Genomic DNA, 16,361 nt, shown 5'->3' with positions numbered 1-16,361 from the left:
CTCTGTTTAGTACATGTCAAAATCCCAGAGTCTACATGGAAATTAGGTATTCAGCATACATCATAGCATACAAACAATTCAGGCACAGTGAGCCGCTCTTACTGGTTCTGGGGATAGTGGGAACTTTCTCGAAATCCAGGTTTCTAGGCACTAGACAAGGCCAAACCTTGTAAGTATGCCTTTCTAAGGGTAGCATTCTCAGACCTGACATGTTAACACTTTTCTGGGCATACCCAGATCCTCATTAAGAGCATGTTACCCATGGCTTTGAAGCTCCAGTGTGCTTATCCCCACCCGCATCTCTCTCCCTGTCCCAGAGATGTAACTATTGTCCTCGCTTTTGTGCTAATTATGTCCTTGATTATCTTTATAGTTTTATCATCTCTACCTGTAACCCTAAACAAAATATTGTTTAGGGTTTATTTATTATTTTTTTACTTAAAAAAATTTTTTTAATGTTGATTTATTTTTGAGAGAGAGAGAGACAGAGCATGAGCAGGGAAGGGGCAGAGAGAGGGAGACACAGAATCCGAAGCAGGCTCCAGGCTCTGAGCTGTCAGCACTGAGCCCAATGCAGAGCTCAAACCTGCGAACTGTGAGATCATGACCTGAGCTACAGTTGGACACTTAACCGACTGAACCACCCAGGTGCCCCAGGGTTTAGTTTTAAAATGCTAAGTAGCAGGCACAAATCTAGCTGGGTAAAGATTGGACAATGTCGTTCCTATTAGTTGATGCTCTAATGAGAGAATAAGCTGAATGTGAGCTCTGAGACGTGGTCTGACTACAGCTTTCCTGAGAATTTACAGGAGCCTTTTCTGGGAAACCTGGGGCCATGATCCCAGTTGACTTCTGGGAAATAAAAGAGACATCACAGTCAGGGCATCTGGCAGAGCTCTAGTATTAGTGAAATTTGGAAATCCCACAGAAATACATCAGGGAGCAGTCTGCTTCTGAGCAACCCTCAGCCAGCACTAAGAGTAGGGCGAAGGAGAGCCCTTGTGCACGGTGAGATGCATCTCTTCAACGATCAGTGTCAGGACCTGGAAGGGGAAGTGGGATCTTTACCCATAGATGGTCCAGATGAGAACAGATCAAACTCAGGCCAAACTCACCCGGGCATTTTATCTTTGTTTAAAAAGAGGTTGCAGTGGCAGCAGGTGTCCTGCAGATGACAAAAATGAATGTATCTGTTTCATAGATCACACTGCCCCAGTCTCGCCCAGTTGCCCTCAGTGTCTGGTGCATGGCTCTCAAATGGGATCTTCATTCGCTATCATCTTGGGTTTTCCCTTCACCCCTCTCACACTGGCATTGAACTAAGTCAGAAAACCTGGCTTTGAGTCTTTAGCTGAGAGTTACTCAGCAAGTTAGTGACCTGAACTCACAGGTTCGTGGCACTGAGCGCTGACCTTCCCATTTTCTCAAAGAAAAGAAAACAGCATCCCATCCGTTTCATTGAGTTGTTAGTATCAAATGAAGTAATCTGTGAAACTGGCTTTATAATCCAAAAATTTATGAAGTATTTTTCCATCAAGATAAAAATTGACTTAAAAGTAAGGCGGGGAGGGGCACCTGGATGGCTCAGTCAGTTGAGTGTCTGACTCTTGATTTCAGCTCAGGTCATAATTTCATGGTTCGTGGGATCGAGCCCTGTGTCAGACTTTATGCTGACAGTGTGGAGCCTCCTTGGGATACTCTCTCTCTCTCTCTCTCTCTCTCTCTCTCTCTGCCCCTCCCCTGCTCACACTCTGTTTCAAAATAAATAAACTTTATTTTTTTTTAAAAATTTTTTTTTCAACGTTTTTTTTTTTTATTTTTGGGACAGAGAGAGACAGAGCATGAACGGGGGAGGGGCAGAGAGAGAGGGAGACACAGAATCGCAAACAGGCTCCAGGCTCTGAGCCATCAGCCCAGAGCCCGACGCGGGGCTCGAACTCACGGACCGCGAGATCGTGACCTGGCTGAAGTCGGACGCTTAACCGACTGCGCCACCCAGGCGCCCCCAAAATAAATAAACTTTAAAAAAGACCTTCAGATTTCCATTAGAAAAAAAAAAAGGCAAGAAGATGGAAAAAAAGAGGGAGAGGGAAGAAATCGACTGACCATTTACAGAAAAGTTTGTCAGAATTGGACCTAGGGTAATATGTCAGGAACTTTATCTGCACACGGTATGCACACTGGAGAGAGAGAGAATAGAAAGTCTCAGATGTAAAAAAAAAATTTTTTTTACTGTGTGTTGTGTTCTGAAGTTGGGAAGTCACTGTGGGCTGTGTTACCTTTTCAGTTTTGTGATTACGTCATTTATCGACATTATTTTTTTTCTTTAAGAATGAGGTGTCAGATGGATTAAACAAAAAGCGTTTACAAATCTTATTAAAAGGCTATGGTGAATATCCAACGAAATACAGGTAAAATTTATATTCTTTTATGTTAAATCAGTTGCACCCCCCCAAACTTCTCTTGGTTAAAATTCTATTTTTATTTCAGAATGTTCATTTGGCGCTCTCTGCTACAACTGCCTGAAAATCATACTGCATTTAGTAGCCTGGTGGATAAAGGTGTTCACGTGGCATTTCTCAACCTTCAGAAGAAATACCCCATCAAAAGTAGGAAACTACTCAGAGTATTACAGAGGTATGCCCAGTATATTGCAGCAATATGGAATCTTCCTCGAGATATTTATTAATTACGAATGGGAAGATAGTAATTTTATAGTAGAGAAACTCAGCAGGTACCACCTTAGCCAAGTAGTCAAATTTAAAGTCACCAGTAGTAACACACATCAGTATGTTGCCCATAACTTTCTTGATATTCTTGCCAAACATTTATAACGTCCGTCCAAATCATGAGAAAACGTTGGGGGCCAATCTATAAAATAACTGGTATTCCTCAACAATGTCAGTGTCCAAAAAATAAGAGACTGGGGAGCTCCCACACTGGAAGAACCTATGGTGACTTAGCGAATGAATGCAGTGTTATATCCTAGACTGGCGAGGTGAAAACCCAGCACACAGGAAAATGGGAACAATGATAAAATCTGAATGAGTCTGATTTACTTACTAGCATAGTACCGATGTTAAATCCTAGGTGTTGATAACTACTGTGTTTATGCAAGATGTTAACGTGAGAAGAATTTGAGTGAGATATACAGGAACGCTCTACTGTTTTTGCAACTTTTCGTAAACCTGAAACTATTTCAAAGCGAAAGGTTAAAAAAAAAAAAAAAAAGACAGACAAACCTTGAAAGTATCAGAAGTAAATATGGGAGAATTGCAGTCCTAGAGTAAGGCAGGCCTTTTTTGAGCATGACATATCTAGAAGAGCTTGATATGAACAGAAATCTCTACATGTAAAAAAATTCCCCAGAGACATATATGAAGCCGAGAAAGTACGTATATATACAAAACATCAGATAAATGAAAGGCTAATTTCTATACGATGTATTCGTGTAAATGAACATGGAAAGGACCAACCAATAAAAACCAAAAAGGATTGAATGTATAGTTCATAGCTGGGGATATGGTTCTTAAACATGTAAAGATGCTATACCTCCCTTATAATAAATGCTAATCAAAATTACATTGGAGGGGTGCCTGGGTGACTCAGTCAGTTAAACATCTAAGTTTGGCTCAGGTCATGATCTCGTGGTTTGTGAGTTCAAGCCTAACAGCTCAGAGCCTGGAGCCTGCTTCAGATTCCTCCTCCTTTCTGTGCCCCTCCCATGCTCATGCTCTGTCTCTCTCTGTCTCTCAATAATAAATAAACATTACAAAAAAAATTTTTTTAACAAAAGTAAAATTACATTGGAAAAAATGTGTATATGTGTGTATATATATGTATGTATGTATATATGTATGTATGTATGTATGTGTGTGTATATATATATATACACAACCATATTGAAATACCATTTTGCATCTAGACTAAAGGTATAAAAAGTAGGTTGATAATAAAACATGTTGGCTAGAGTGAGAGAATGGGCATCCCCTTAACTCTGCTAATGAGAATGTGAACAGACACTATTTTTGCAGAGAATAATTTGGCACTGGCTATTGAAAGTAATGCACATGTCCTTTGACTCAGCAATTCCATTTCTAGGAATTTATCCAAATCTATATTCCCACATTAAGAATGATGTAAATACAACAGTAAGCATGGCATTGGTTATAAAGGATTAGAAACAAATGCCCAGTAAGGCCACGTTAAAGAAATTAGGGTATATTTATACAGAACTGTCTTGTGTATCAAAGCTCCACATATACTGATAATGAACTATTTCCAAGATACTATTTAAGCAAAAAATGCAAGGTGCAAAACAACATTTACGTTTGTGATTTTTAAAATCACAATATTTTTTTGTAAAGTAAAGTAAAATCACTATACTTTTTGTAAAGTAAAATCACTATACTTTTAACAGTGGTTCTGGGGAGGTAAACTAGATGATAAAAGTAGGAGGGAGAATTTTCACCAAATATCCCTTCTGTATCCAATTTTTTTTTTTAATTTTTTTTTTTTTAATTTATTTTATTTTTGAGACAGAGAGAGACAGAGCATGAACGGGGGAGGGGCAGAGAGAGGGAGACACAGAATCTGAAACAGGCTCCAGGCTCTGAGCCGTCAGCACAGAGCCCGACGCGGGGCTCGAACTCACGGACCGCAAGATCATGACCTGAGCCGAAGTCGGCCGCTTAACCGACCGAGCCACCCAGGCGCCCCTGTATCCAATTTTTTATCATGTTAATATATTCCATAGATGAATTTTAGTAGCAAACTGTTTCCTGGCCTGTATTTCCTTGTCTGATCCACAGAACGCTCTCCGCATTAGCTCACTGGTCTGCCATCTTTAGCGACACACCGTATCTTCCACTCTTGGCATTTCCATTTGTAAAATTATTCCAGAACAACCAACTCATCTGTTTTGAAGTTGTTGCTACTCTCATAAGTAAGTAAATAAGTATGTTAATAATGAAACCAAGAGTGGATTCCTGTGTGTTTTTCTGATGTCTTTGCAACTTTGCAACATTGAACAATTCTAGTGGGAAGCAAACAGACTTAGAGCACAAAATGGACGGTTTGGACATTTATACATAAACCTTTTTTTTTTTTTTTAATTTACAAGAGAATTTGGAGAGTTACATTTTACTTTTATTGGCAGGGAGGAGCAGGGGGACAGAAGGAAAGAGAGAGAATCCCAAGCAGGCTCCACAGTCAGTGTGGAGCCTGACGCGAGCCTCAATCTTAAGACCCTGGGTTCATGACCTGAGCCAAAATCAAGAGTCAGATGCTCAACTGTTTGAGCCACTGAGGGGACTCAGGATAGTTGCATTTTAGAAGATAATGTTATAGGCCAGATTTTGGTGGTCAGAAGGAAGCAGGTACTTCACTTACTGAAAGTCAGTTATTATTCATAGGATTTTAGTGAGAACGTAAAGCATTTAGCACACAGTGCCTAATGTGGCAAGTTCTGGCTGCTATCCTCATTCTCATTCGTAGTGCGCATTTATTGAGAACTTTCTCTTTAACAGGTAGCATTCTTATTATTTTGCCTTTATTAACTTCTTTAAATCTTGCAACAGTCCTATGAGGTAGGTGTTATTATATCCTTCTTATAGTTGAGGAAACTGAGGCACAGATAGCTTAAGTTCCCCAGGGTAGGTTAGTAGCAGAAGAGGGATGTGAACCCAGGCAGTCAGACTCTAGCCTGTGCTCCCAACCATTGTGTTACCAGCTCGTCTACACTGAAAACTGAATCCTTTCTTCATCTTAATATAATTGGGTCAGCTAAACAGTTGATAAACCAGATCCAATTTACATTGGTTTAACAAAAATCACCAGTTTCATTTGTATTTTAAATTATTTAAAAAGGTTTTCTTGTACAAAGGAGATAAGCACTTAACTATAACAGTAAAATTCTGAAGAGTAGAAATAAAAAGATTCAAGCATATATATTGTGAATATTTTAGTATACTTTATGTTTTTTTTGTTCATTTAATTACATTGCATTTGATTTGATAACTTTTTCCTGATCATTGGAGAAAATACAGGAAAATATACAAAAGAAAATTCACCAGTGTTCCTCCTCCCCATGTATAATCTTTGATAATACATTGATGAATTTCTTTTTAATGTTTTATTTATTTTTGAGAGACAGAGCATGAGCAGGAGAGGGAGGGCAGAGAGAGAGAGAGGGAGACACAGAATCCAAAGCAGGCTCCAGGCTCTGAGCTGTCAGCACAGAGCCCGACGCAGGGCTCGAACTCACAGACCACAAGATCATGACCTGGGCCAAAGCCGGACGCTTAACTGACTGAGCCACCCAGGCAGGCACCCCCATACACTGATGAATTTTTTTAAGTTTTTAATTTATTTTTGAGAGAGACAGAGTACAAGCAGGGAAGAGGCAGAGAGAAAGAGAGAGAGAGAGAAAGAGAATCCCAAGCAGGCTCTACCCTGTCAGCACAGCCAAACGCAGGGCTCAATCTCACAAACCATGAGATCATGACCTGAGCTGAAATCAAGAGCTGGAGCTCAAATGACGAGCCACCCAGGCGCCCCTTGATGAATTTCTTGTAAGAGCATTTCCCCCAAATCATTAAATATTCTTGAAAAACATAGTTTATTCCCTGCATAATGTAATATTTCATTATACAGGTATATCATAGTTTAGTGCCAACTGCTAGACTTTTAGTTTTTCTGATAATTTTTCCATACTTAAAAGCAGGTTTTTAATTTTTATATTTTTATAATTATACTATTTTTATTTAATATGTATATTTCTTTTTATAAACTTTATAAATATTTTAGTGACTGTAATATTCTTTTTTTTCCCACATGATTATAATATTCTCTAATGTGAGTGTACTAGTCTGATCTGTTGTTGAACATTTAGGTTATTTTTAATTTTTTTTATTTATTTATTTATTTTTTTATTTTTTTAAAAATTTTTTTTTTTTTAACATTTATTTATTTTTGAGACAGAGAGAGACAGAGCATGAACGGGGGAGGGTCAGAGAGAGGGAGACACAGAATCCGAAACAGGCTCCAGGCTCTGAGCTGTCAGCACAGAGCCCGACGCGGGGCTCGAACCCACTGACCGTGAGATCATGACCTGAGCCGAAGTCGGCCGCTTAACCGACTGCGCCACCCAGGCGCCCCAGGTTATTTTTAATTTTTACCTAGTTAAAGAAGCAGTGTTAGGGGCGCCTGGGTGGCGCAGTCGGTTAAGCGTCCGACTTCAGCCAGGTCACGATCTCACGGTCCATGAGTTCGAGCCCCGCGTCAGGCTCTGGGCTGACGGCTCAGAGCCTGGAGCCTGTTTCCGATTCTGTGTCTCCCTCTCTCTCTGCCCCTCCCCCATTCATGCTCTGTCTCTCTCTGTCCCAAAAAATAAATAAACGTTGAAAAAAAAAATTTTTAAAGAAGCAGTGTTATAATGATCTTCACATATAAATATTTACAGTATTTTCTCTTGGTCAGATTCCTACAGTTGGTATTATTAGGTCATAAAATATGAGTATTCCAACTGATTCCTCAGAAGGGTTTTCCTAGTTTACTCTGGCAATAACACTTAGAGTTTTAAAAGGAAAAGAAGCAACTCCACAACAAAAAGACAATCCAATTTTTATATGGGCAAAGGACTTGATTAAACATTTCTCCTTAGAAGATACACAAATGGCTAACGAGTACATGAAAGGATCCTCTGGATCGTTAGTCATAAAACGACACGCCAGGATACCACTTTATACCTGCTAGGATGGCTATAATTAAAAAACAGAAAAAAGCACAAGTGTTGGCGAGAATGGAGAAAAATTGGAACCTTCATACACTGCTGGAAATGTAAAATGTACGTTCACTGTGGAAAATTGGCAGTTCTTCAGAAAGTTAAACATAAAATTACCATATAACCCAACAATTGCACTCTTAGGGATATACCCAAACGAGCTGGAAACAGAGCCCCGAGCAGATACTTGTATGTGAATGTTCATGGCAGCATTATTCCAAACAGCCAAAAGATAGAAACAGCCTGAGTGTCACCATCACCATCTTCATTATGTTAACATCATTGTTGTTAACAGGTGAATGGATAAACTCTCTCTCTCTCTCTCTCTCTCTCTCTATATATATATATATATATATATAGTCAATGGAATATTATTCCATCATCTAAAGGAATGAAATTCTGATACATGGTACAACATGGATGAACCTTGAAAGCATTATGCTTAGTGAAATAAGCGAGGCATAAAAGGACAAATTTATATGAAATATCTCAAATAGGAAAATTTATAGACGTAGAAAGTAGATTAGAGCTTACCAGGGGCTGTGGGAGGTGGAAATAGGAAGTTAGTGCTGAATGGGTACCGTTTCTTTTTGGAAAAGGATTTTGCAAATAGTGATGGTTACACAGCACTGTGAATATAATTGATGGCACTGAATCGTGCACTTAAATATGGTTAAAGTGGCACATTATGTTTTACCATAATAAAGGCTTATTATATCTAGGTAAGCATGCAAAACTAATTTATATTTCCAGTAAAATCTTGTTACATCCCTGGAGTATGATTGTGTGCTAGGGAAATTGATTTTCTCTTCTAAACCTGAAATCTAAATCTAGAAGATCCAACATGATCAGCATGAGTAGCTGTGAGTTTTCATCAAGGGTCTCAAACTAACTTTATCGCAAGTAAACATTTACTGAGCTCCAACTAAATGTTAGCGCTGCTTGCAATATGCCGCTGTTCTGGCTTTTTAGGTTCACAGTCTACTTGGGACCTAGGGGAAAGTTTGATGGAACACGGTCACTTTGATGTAGAATTTGGAATGTTTATGAGTCTTCTGTAGGCATTCTTTATGGTCTTTTATGACCAAGAGGAAGTTGTTGTGGTTTGGTCAGGGATCTCCACACAGGTATTTCTCTTTATCCTGCTCCCCGTTCTGTCACCGGGTCCTCTACGCACACTCTGTTGTGGTGACACTGAGCAGAATGAAAGAAGGGAAGGCAAACAGTTTCCGTGTAAAGCGGGGTTTCCCTCATGCCTAAATGAGAACACTGTTCTGTTGATGAAGATTTAGATACAGGAATCAGGGCCGTGTGTGTGTGTGTGTGTGTGTGTGTGTGTGTGTGTGTGTGTGTTAAAATTCCTAGCACTAGCAGTGTCTGAGACATGATAGGTACTTAGTACATGTTGCTGAACTGCATTTTTTTCTTTTTTTTTTTTTTTTTAATTTATTTATGAGGGAGAGAGAGAGCTCATGAGCAGGGGAGGAGGAGAGAGGGAGAAAGAACCCCAAGCAGGCTCTACACTAACAGCACGGGGTTTGAGCCCACAAATCATGGGATCGTGACCTGAGCCAAAATCCAGAGTTGGACGCTTAACCTACTGAGCCACCCAGGCGCCCCTGAACTGGATTTTTCTTTTAAAGTTAACTTAAAAGCAGCAGTTAAAGAGGTTGAAATAATGTCTTTTAAAGTTTAGTCTTTGCAAGAGTTTATTAATGCCTTAATTATTAACTCAAATTTACTTTCTAATAAATAATTGACTTCTGGCATTAGTGAGCCCTTTATAAACCCTATGTATCCAAAATTCTGCTGATCGAAGCCTTCTTTTGCTAATGTGAGAAAGAAGATCTTATCATCATAGGATGAAATCACAACTCAATGTTTAAAGTAAAAAAATCTGAATTTAATAATTAAGGAGCACTGTGGTGGTTAGATACAGTTCATTGAGTGAAACGTACTGATCTTACCAGGGTTTTTGAGGAGAATGTTTTGGGGGTTGCAGTGGTTACTCAGTGAGTTAAAGTCAGCTTTATGTTAGGTTTTTTTGTTTTTTTTTTTTTTTTTTTTTTGAGACGGAGAGACAGAGCATGAACAGGGGAGGGTCAGAGAGAGGGAGACACAGAATCAGAAGTAGGCTCCAGGCTCTGAGCTGTCAGCACAGAGCCCGACGCGGGGCTTGAACTCACGGACCATGAGATCATAACCTGAGCCGAAGTCGGCCGCTCAACCGACTGAGCCACCCAGGTGCCCCTAAAGTCAGCTTTAGAAGCATCTTTAGCAGAATGCTTTCCACTGGCTGACTTTCAGAGGATACCGCTGTCACTGTTTGGTTTTCAAAGATAGGTCAACTGAATAGGTTGTCATTGATGACATAGATTTAAAAACAATGCTGGGGGCTGTGGTGCGCCTGGGTGGCTCAGTCGGTTAAGCCTCCGACTTCAGCTCAGGTCATGATCTCACAGTTTGTGGGTTCGAGCCCTGTGTCAAGCACTGTGCTGACAGCCCAGAGACTGGAACCTACTTCAGTTTGTGTGTCTCCCTCTCTCTCTCTGCTGCTCCCTGACTCTCTCTCTCTGTCTCTCTCTCTCTCTCAAAAATAAATAAACATTAAAAAAAAATTTTTTTAATTAAAGTACAAAAATGAAAACAATTCTGGTGGTTACTTGTTACCATGGCTGTGGAACAGTCATTCTTGTCCTAGTAATGGAGACGTGTTTATTCTCATATAACATTTCAAGAATAGGGATTTGATACATGCCCATTTTTTTAATGTATTGCTACTGATGCACAAGAATGTAATTTTTAACATTTCCCGTGAACTTTTCTAATTTTGATTAGGTATGAACTTGAGTAGATTTCAGGAGATTGGCACTTAACATTCATCACATTTAATGAAGACTTAAAAAGGAACCTTTTTTCGAAGGGTCATTTTGTTAACCAGGAGAAGCAGGAAGCAGAATGCCCTGTGGTGAGGATCAGGAATACTTTGGGAAGTTTTGTTTGTTTTAATGGACACTTTGTCATTGACCGCTCTCATTTGGAGAAATTGGCCAGTTCTATAGACCTAAAATACTAAGTTAACGTGATGGAACTTTAAAATCGATTATTCTAGAATTTAAAGAGTTATCATGTTTTCTTTATTAATGGGCATATTAAGGACATAAAGAGTGGATACATTTAAGAATTACAAGGTCCTTTGATAATACAGAATGGTAAAGATAAATTTCCCATTTTTTTCTTCATAGTCAATTGGTGTCAACACTGGTTTGAATATTTTCCTAATCCTCCTATCAATATTCTCAGTATGATAGAAAATGTTCTGGCATTTCACGACAAAGAACTACTGCAGCATTTCATAGATCATGATATAACTTCCCAGGTAAGAAGTAAAAGGTTTTTAGAATAACATGACTTATTTTGGAAGCTCACATTGGTTCTGGTATAAATATAGCAGTATTTTCTTGAAAGTATATAATAAAAAACCAGTCACCTTTTATATTTTGGAATAAAGAATGGAATAAAAAGTATTCCATTCTTTTTCTCCATTAAACTGCTCTTCTAAAAATCTATAAAGAAGGGTCCATAGTGAGGTAGTTCTTTTCATAATTGTTTTTGATATAATGATTTTAATAGCTACATCAAATGTAAGAGAGTATTAGCAGTGAATGACTTACGGCTTTTCTGTAGAAGACTGATCAATTTTTCCTTATTGATTGTAGCTGTATGCATGGCCTCTTCTTGAAACCGTTTTTTCAGAAGTACTAACAAGAGAGGAGTGGCTAAAATTATTTGATAATGTCTTTTCCAACCATCCTTCATTCCTCCTGATGACTGTCGTGGCCTACAACACATGTTCCAGGGCTCCTCTGCTCAGCTGCAGTCTCAGAGATGATTTTGAGGTAAATATCCTTGTTCTCAAGTAGCAGTTCTCAACTTTCATGTATTTCAGTTGAAAACTCCATTCGCTTATTGAGTACCTGTTGCACATCCGGCGCCCGTGGAACGTGGTAAACAGTGGAGAGCAAGTTAGATCACATCCTTACCCTGACGTCGTTGGTAGATAATTCAACAGACAGTTACAGCAGACTAACTGTCTTAAAATCATCCCTTTAGAAAACAAACTTGGTAACACTGGAATTTAGTGCTTGTTGTCTACGGAAAGGATGTTTAACAGTTGGGTCGTTGTTAATTCTGTGCGTGGTTTTATCAGCGATCCATCTGGTCCGTGACAATCTGCATGCTTATTACACACACATACAAAGTGGTAACTAGGAGAATTCTGAGACTTGGCCGGAAAGTTACTTGACAGCATTAGAGGAGGTTTTTAAAGGGGGAGTTTTTTCGGTAGACGGGATGAATTGGGTTTGTTTGTTACTTATGGTTCCCGTCAAACTTTATTTTTACTTAATGTTCGCAGGATACATCCATATATGTATGTTAGAGTTCGGACCTGCCAGCAGAACAAGTTAATGTGGAAACAGTTCAGATATGTTTAATGAATCAAGCTAATTTATTTTCAGTTTTATTTATTTTGGATTTTGAAGGGAAAAGAATGCAAGCAGAAAAGTTTATTCCATTGTTGGGTGAAGCATTCTTCTTCTGATACAAAGGAAGCCTTTGGTTTGAGTTCAGATTTTCAAAGTATTATTTCAAATGTTTGGCTTTGAAATTTTATTTGACTTTGAAAATATGAAATTGGATCTTCATTTTAAAAGGTTAAGAAAAGCTTCAGCGAATTTGCCAAAAAAGAAAGAAAGGCAGTAGGAAGGGAGGAAGGAGGAAATCCTCCTAAAGATAAATTCACATTTACTTTTTAAACTCTTGTTTTAATTCTACCTCATAATGGCTTTGTTAGGTAAATCTCAACTTAAACACAAAATTTTCTTACAGTATTTTTTTCATCATCGGAATAACCTGGATATAAGTGTTGTGATTAGAGAAGTTTATCATCTCATGGATACCACTCCTACCGATATTCATCCGAATGGCAAGCTTGATGCTTTTGTGGCGTTGACGAAAGGGCAATATCCAGTATTTAACCAGTATCCAAAGTTTATCGTGGACTATCAGACACGGGAGCGAGAACGAATAAGGAATGATGAGTTGGACTTCTTAAGGGAAAGGTAATCATAGAACAGTTGTTCTTTGTGTGATAGAAGCAAAATCTGTTAAAAATACAGACAAGAAAAATTTTTGTAAGAAACACAGGTAAATTATTAAGTATTTGTGTAAAATCAGAGTTTGAAGGCTAGAAATATCTTTAAAGATATTTAATTCTTGCATATAGAAGTAAAATAATGACATTTTGATTTGGTATACATTTTGTGTTTTAGTTGTTCTTGGATTTTAAGTTACTCAGTTTTCTTTGTTTGCATTTTTTTGTGAGACTTGTGTAGGGCATCCTTTTCAATGCTTTTTTTTTTTTAAGTTTATTTATTTTGAGAGAGAGAGAGCGTAGCGTGTATGCATGCAAGAGAGAGTAGGGGAAGGGCAGGGAGAGAGGAAGAGAGAATCCCAAGCAGGCTCTGCTCTGTCAGCGCGGAGCCTGATGTGAGGCTCGAACTCATAAACTGAGATCGTGACCTGAGCCGAAATCAAGAGTCAGACAATCAGCCAGTCAAGCCACCCAGGTGCCCCCTTTTCCATGTTTTCTACTACTTTAATGAGGTAAAATTTTATTTGTAAAAGTGAAAGGCAGTAATTCAAGGTCTCAAAGGGAAATAGTAATTTACCCTTTCATAACCACACATGCATATTGGGGTCTTGTTTGCATCTTGATATAATAATAATATTATCTATTTAAGGCAGATGGTTGAAGATATGCAAGCTGAAGTCGACCAGCAAAGAGTTGAAGATGAAGCTTGGTACCAAAAACAAGAACTACTTCGTAAAGCTGAGGAGACAAGGAGAGAAATGCTCTTACAGGAGGAGGAGAAGATGGTACAGCAGAGACAGAGGTGTGTTGATCATTTCGAAAAACTCTGGACATGTGAGTCAGTTGGATGATTTTTACTTTCTTTTTTCTATATACAACATTACCCAGCCATGGCATGCCCAGTAAGCAAATATTTAAGTTAGTAAAAAGATATCTGCATATACCACATTGCAAAAAATTGGCATATAGTGAAATGTAATTCTAAAACTACATTGACTATAACTTTGCACTGATTATTCAGAAGTAATACAAGATCTAATGTTCCTTGGAGAACATTATTAGAAACATCATTGTACTGTAGGCAGAAATGCTTTGTAATACAGCGCTGGATAAATCACCTTTAGGGGAGTATAATTTTGAAAATTATGTTTTAAACATATCTGTGTGACTTGAAAATTGGAACATAAAAGGATTATCTCATTATGCATTTCATGCGTTGGAGGCCAGAGGAAGATGTATTAAATGCTTATTCAAAAGTATATTCATAAAACAAAATGTTTAAGATTATGGGATGAGCATTAAGACTATGCCAAATTGTGGGGAAACTCACTTCTGTAAGTGTTTACTTATTTTTACTTTTGATTGGGACTTCATGAAACCGATTTCACGTGTGGGTTAAAAAGAATGACTGAACTGAGCAGTAACCTGTTCCTAAAATTCTGAAAGAATAAGCATATATAATCTTTGGTAACACTGGAGCGTTTTTTGGCATTCTTCCTTCAGATAAAGGATATCGATTATATTGAGATGATCTGAGTAGACCTGTTAGGAACTTTTAAATATGAAAATAATAACCAGTTGTGTTTGGACCGCTTGTCATTTTCACAAACGCAGACACGGGCGTCGTTCGTTCTGTGTGTGTGTGTGTGTGTGTGTGTGTGTGTGTGTTACTCCTACAGCTGCGTGTGGTACAACAGCAGCTAAGCTGGGGATGTGGGCCAGGCCTTTCGTTGTTGCAAAACGTAGCATTTTTCCATTTAAATCCACATTGGGAAATGTTTTCATGCTTTCCTCTTGACGTATTTTGTGTTTAAGACTAGCTTCTGTGAAAAGAGAGCTGAGAGCGAAGGAAATGCAGTTACAAGATGCTACAAGAAGGCGCTTTCTGAAGCTTCAGCAAGATCAGCGTGAAATGGAACTAAGAAGACTGAACGATGAAATCGAGAGAAAGGTTCATGATTCTTCTCTTAGTTCCCACACATGATCTCCATTCACTCTCACTCAAATGTCGTGACCACCTTCAAGTTAAAGGTTTTTGCCAGGATCCACAATGAATACTAAATAGACCCTTTGATTTTATTTACTTTTTCCCTCAGCTTTTCCTGATCTCTTTCATTAATAGTTTTAAGTTTTCAGAAATGTCAAGAAAATTAGTCAATTTGACTGGTGTCCTTGATGACTATTTCTCTAAAAATAGAAGAATCAGTTAACCACTAACTGAAGTAGGGGAAGTACTCTTTTTTAATATAAAAATGTACACATGGCCAGTATAAGAAAATTTCCATTATTAAATTCATGGAGTCAAAAATAGACCTTTCCTACTTTCTCTCATTTTGTCCCCAGAAATAAAATGAGAAAATGGATATATATCTTTTTCTTTTAAAGATTTTTAAAAAAAATTTTTTTTTGTTTTATTTTTTATATTTGAGAGAGAGAGACAGAAACAGAGAGCGAGAAGGAGAGGGGCAGAGGAGGACAGAGACAAAATCTGAAGCAGGCTCCAGGCTCTGAGCTGTCAGCACAGAATCTGATATGGGGCTCAAACTCCCGAGCAGTGAGATCATGACCTGAGCCGAAGTCAGACACCCAACCAACTGAGCCATCCAGGCGCCCCAAAATTTTATTTTTAAGTAATCGCTATACCCAACACGGAGCTCAGACTCACAAACCCTGAGACCAAGAGTCTCATACTCCACTGACTGAGCCAGCCAGGCACCCCTTATCTTTTCCCTTTTTTATGGTTGCATAGTATTCCATTGTATGACCGTCATAATTTATTTAACCGATCCTTTGCTATTGGACATTGATATTGTTTGCAGTGCTTTGCTCTCCAAGATGGTGCTAGTTTGTATGTTCTCAGTACAAACCTTGAGTTGCAGACACAGTTTTGTTGAGTAAATTCCAAGGCATACCAAATTATCCTCCAAAAATGAACCCACCTATGTTATTTTAAGTGTATATGTAAGAGTGCCTATACCCTAGTCAATTTGGAGTGCATCAGTCTTAACATTTGCCAATCTGCTAGGTGGAAATTATATATTCTAATTTGCCTCTTTTTTCTTGCTAGTGAGGTTAAATATCTCTCCAGTTACTTGTCTTCCATTTGTGGAAGAAATATAAATTGTATATCCATTATCATTTGTCCACTTTTCTATCAAGTTTTCTCTTATCAATTTACATGGGCTGTTTGTGCCATTTGGGGCAGCACTATCCAGTAGAAATACAATGTGAGCCACATAGGCAATTTTGTTTTCTAATAGCCACATTAAAAAAGTAAGAAGACGGGGCGCCTGGGTGGCGCAGTCGGTTAAGCGTCCGACTTCAGCCAGGTCACGATCTCGCGGTCCGTGAGTTCGAGCCCCGCGTCGGGCTCTGGGCTGATGGCTCAGAGCCTGGAGCCTGTTTCCGATTCTGTGTCTCCCT

The 16,361-nt window shown here is 38.6% G+C and overlaps 1 protein-coding gene across 10 annotated transcripts in view; it reads left to right on the top strand.

Moving 5' to 3' along the window:
* Positions 1 to 16,361, top strand: part of TBC1D31 (TBC1 domain family member 31) — an 85,768-nt gene that overhangs the window by 46,294 nt on the left and 23,113 nt on the right. For all 10 annotated transcript variants that reach the window (XM_086695451.1, XM_086695447.1, XM_086695449.1 and 7 more), the window contains 8 exons: positions 2,332 to 2,411; positions 2,491 to 2,637; positions 4,812 to 4,945; positions 11,029 to 11,162; positions 11,503 to 11,682; positions 12,674 to 12,906; positions 13,588 to 13,740; positions 14,754 to 14,889. In XM_086695451.1, the coding sequence (XP_086551577.1) occupies positions 2,332 to 2,411; positions 2,491 to 2,637; positions 4,812 to 4,945; positions 11,029 to 11,162; positions 11,503 to 11,682; positions 12,674 to 12,906; positions 13,588 to 13,740; positions 14,754 to 14,889 (1,197 nt within the window). The remainder of the gene's footprint in view (positions 1 to 2,331; positions 2,412 to 2,490; positions 2,638 to 4,811; positions 4,946 to 11,028; positions 11,163 to 11,502; positions 11,683 to 12,673; positions 12,907 to 13,587; positions 13,741 to 14,753; positions 14,890 to 16,361) is intronic.

This window comes from Puma concolor, chromosome F2, assembly GCF_028749965.1.
Source record: "Puma concolor isolate L17-30 chromosome F2, mPumCon1.1.hap2, whole genome shotgun sequence".
NCBI lineage: Eukaryota > Metazoa > Chordata > Mammalia > Carnivora > Felidae > Puma > Puma concolor.
The sequence above is the reverse complement of the archived record's forward strand: the minus strand, read 5'-3'. Positions and strand labels throughout refer to the sequence as shown.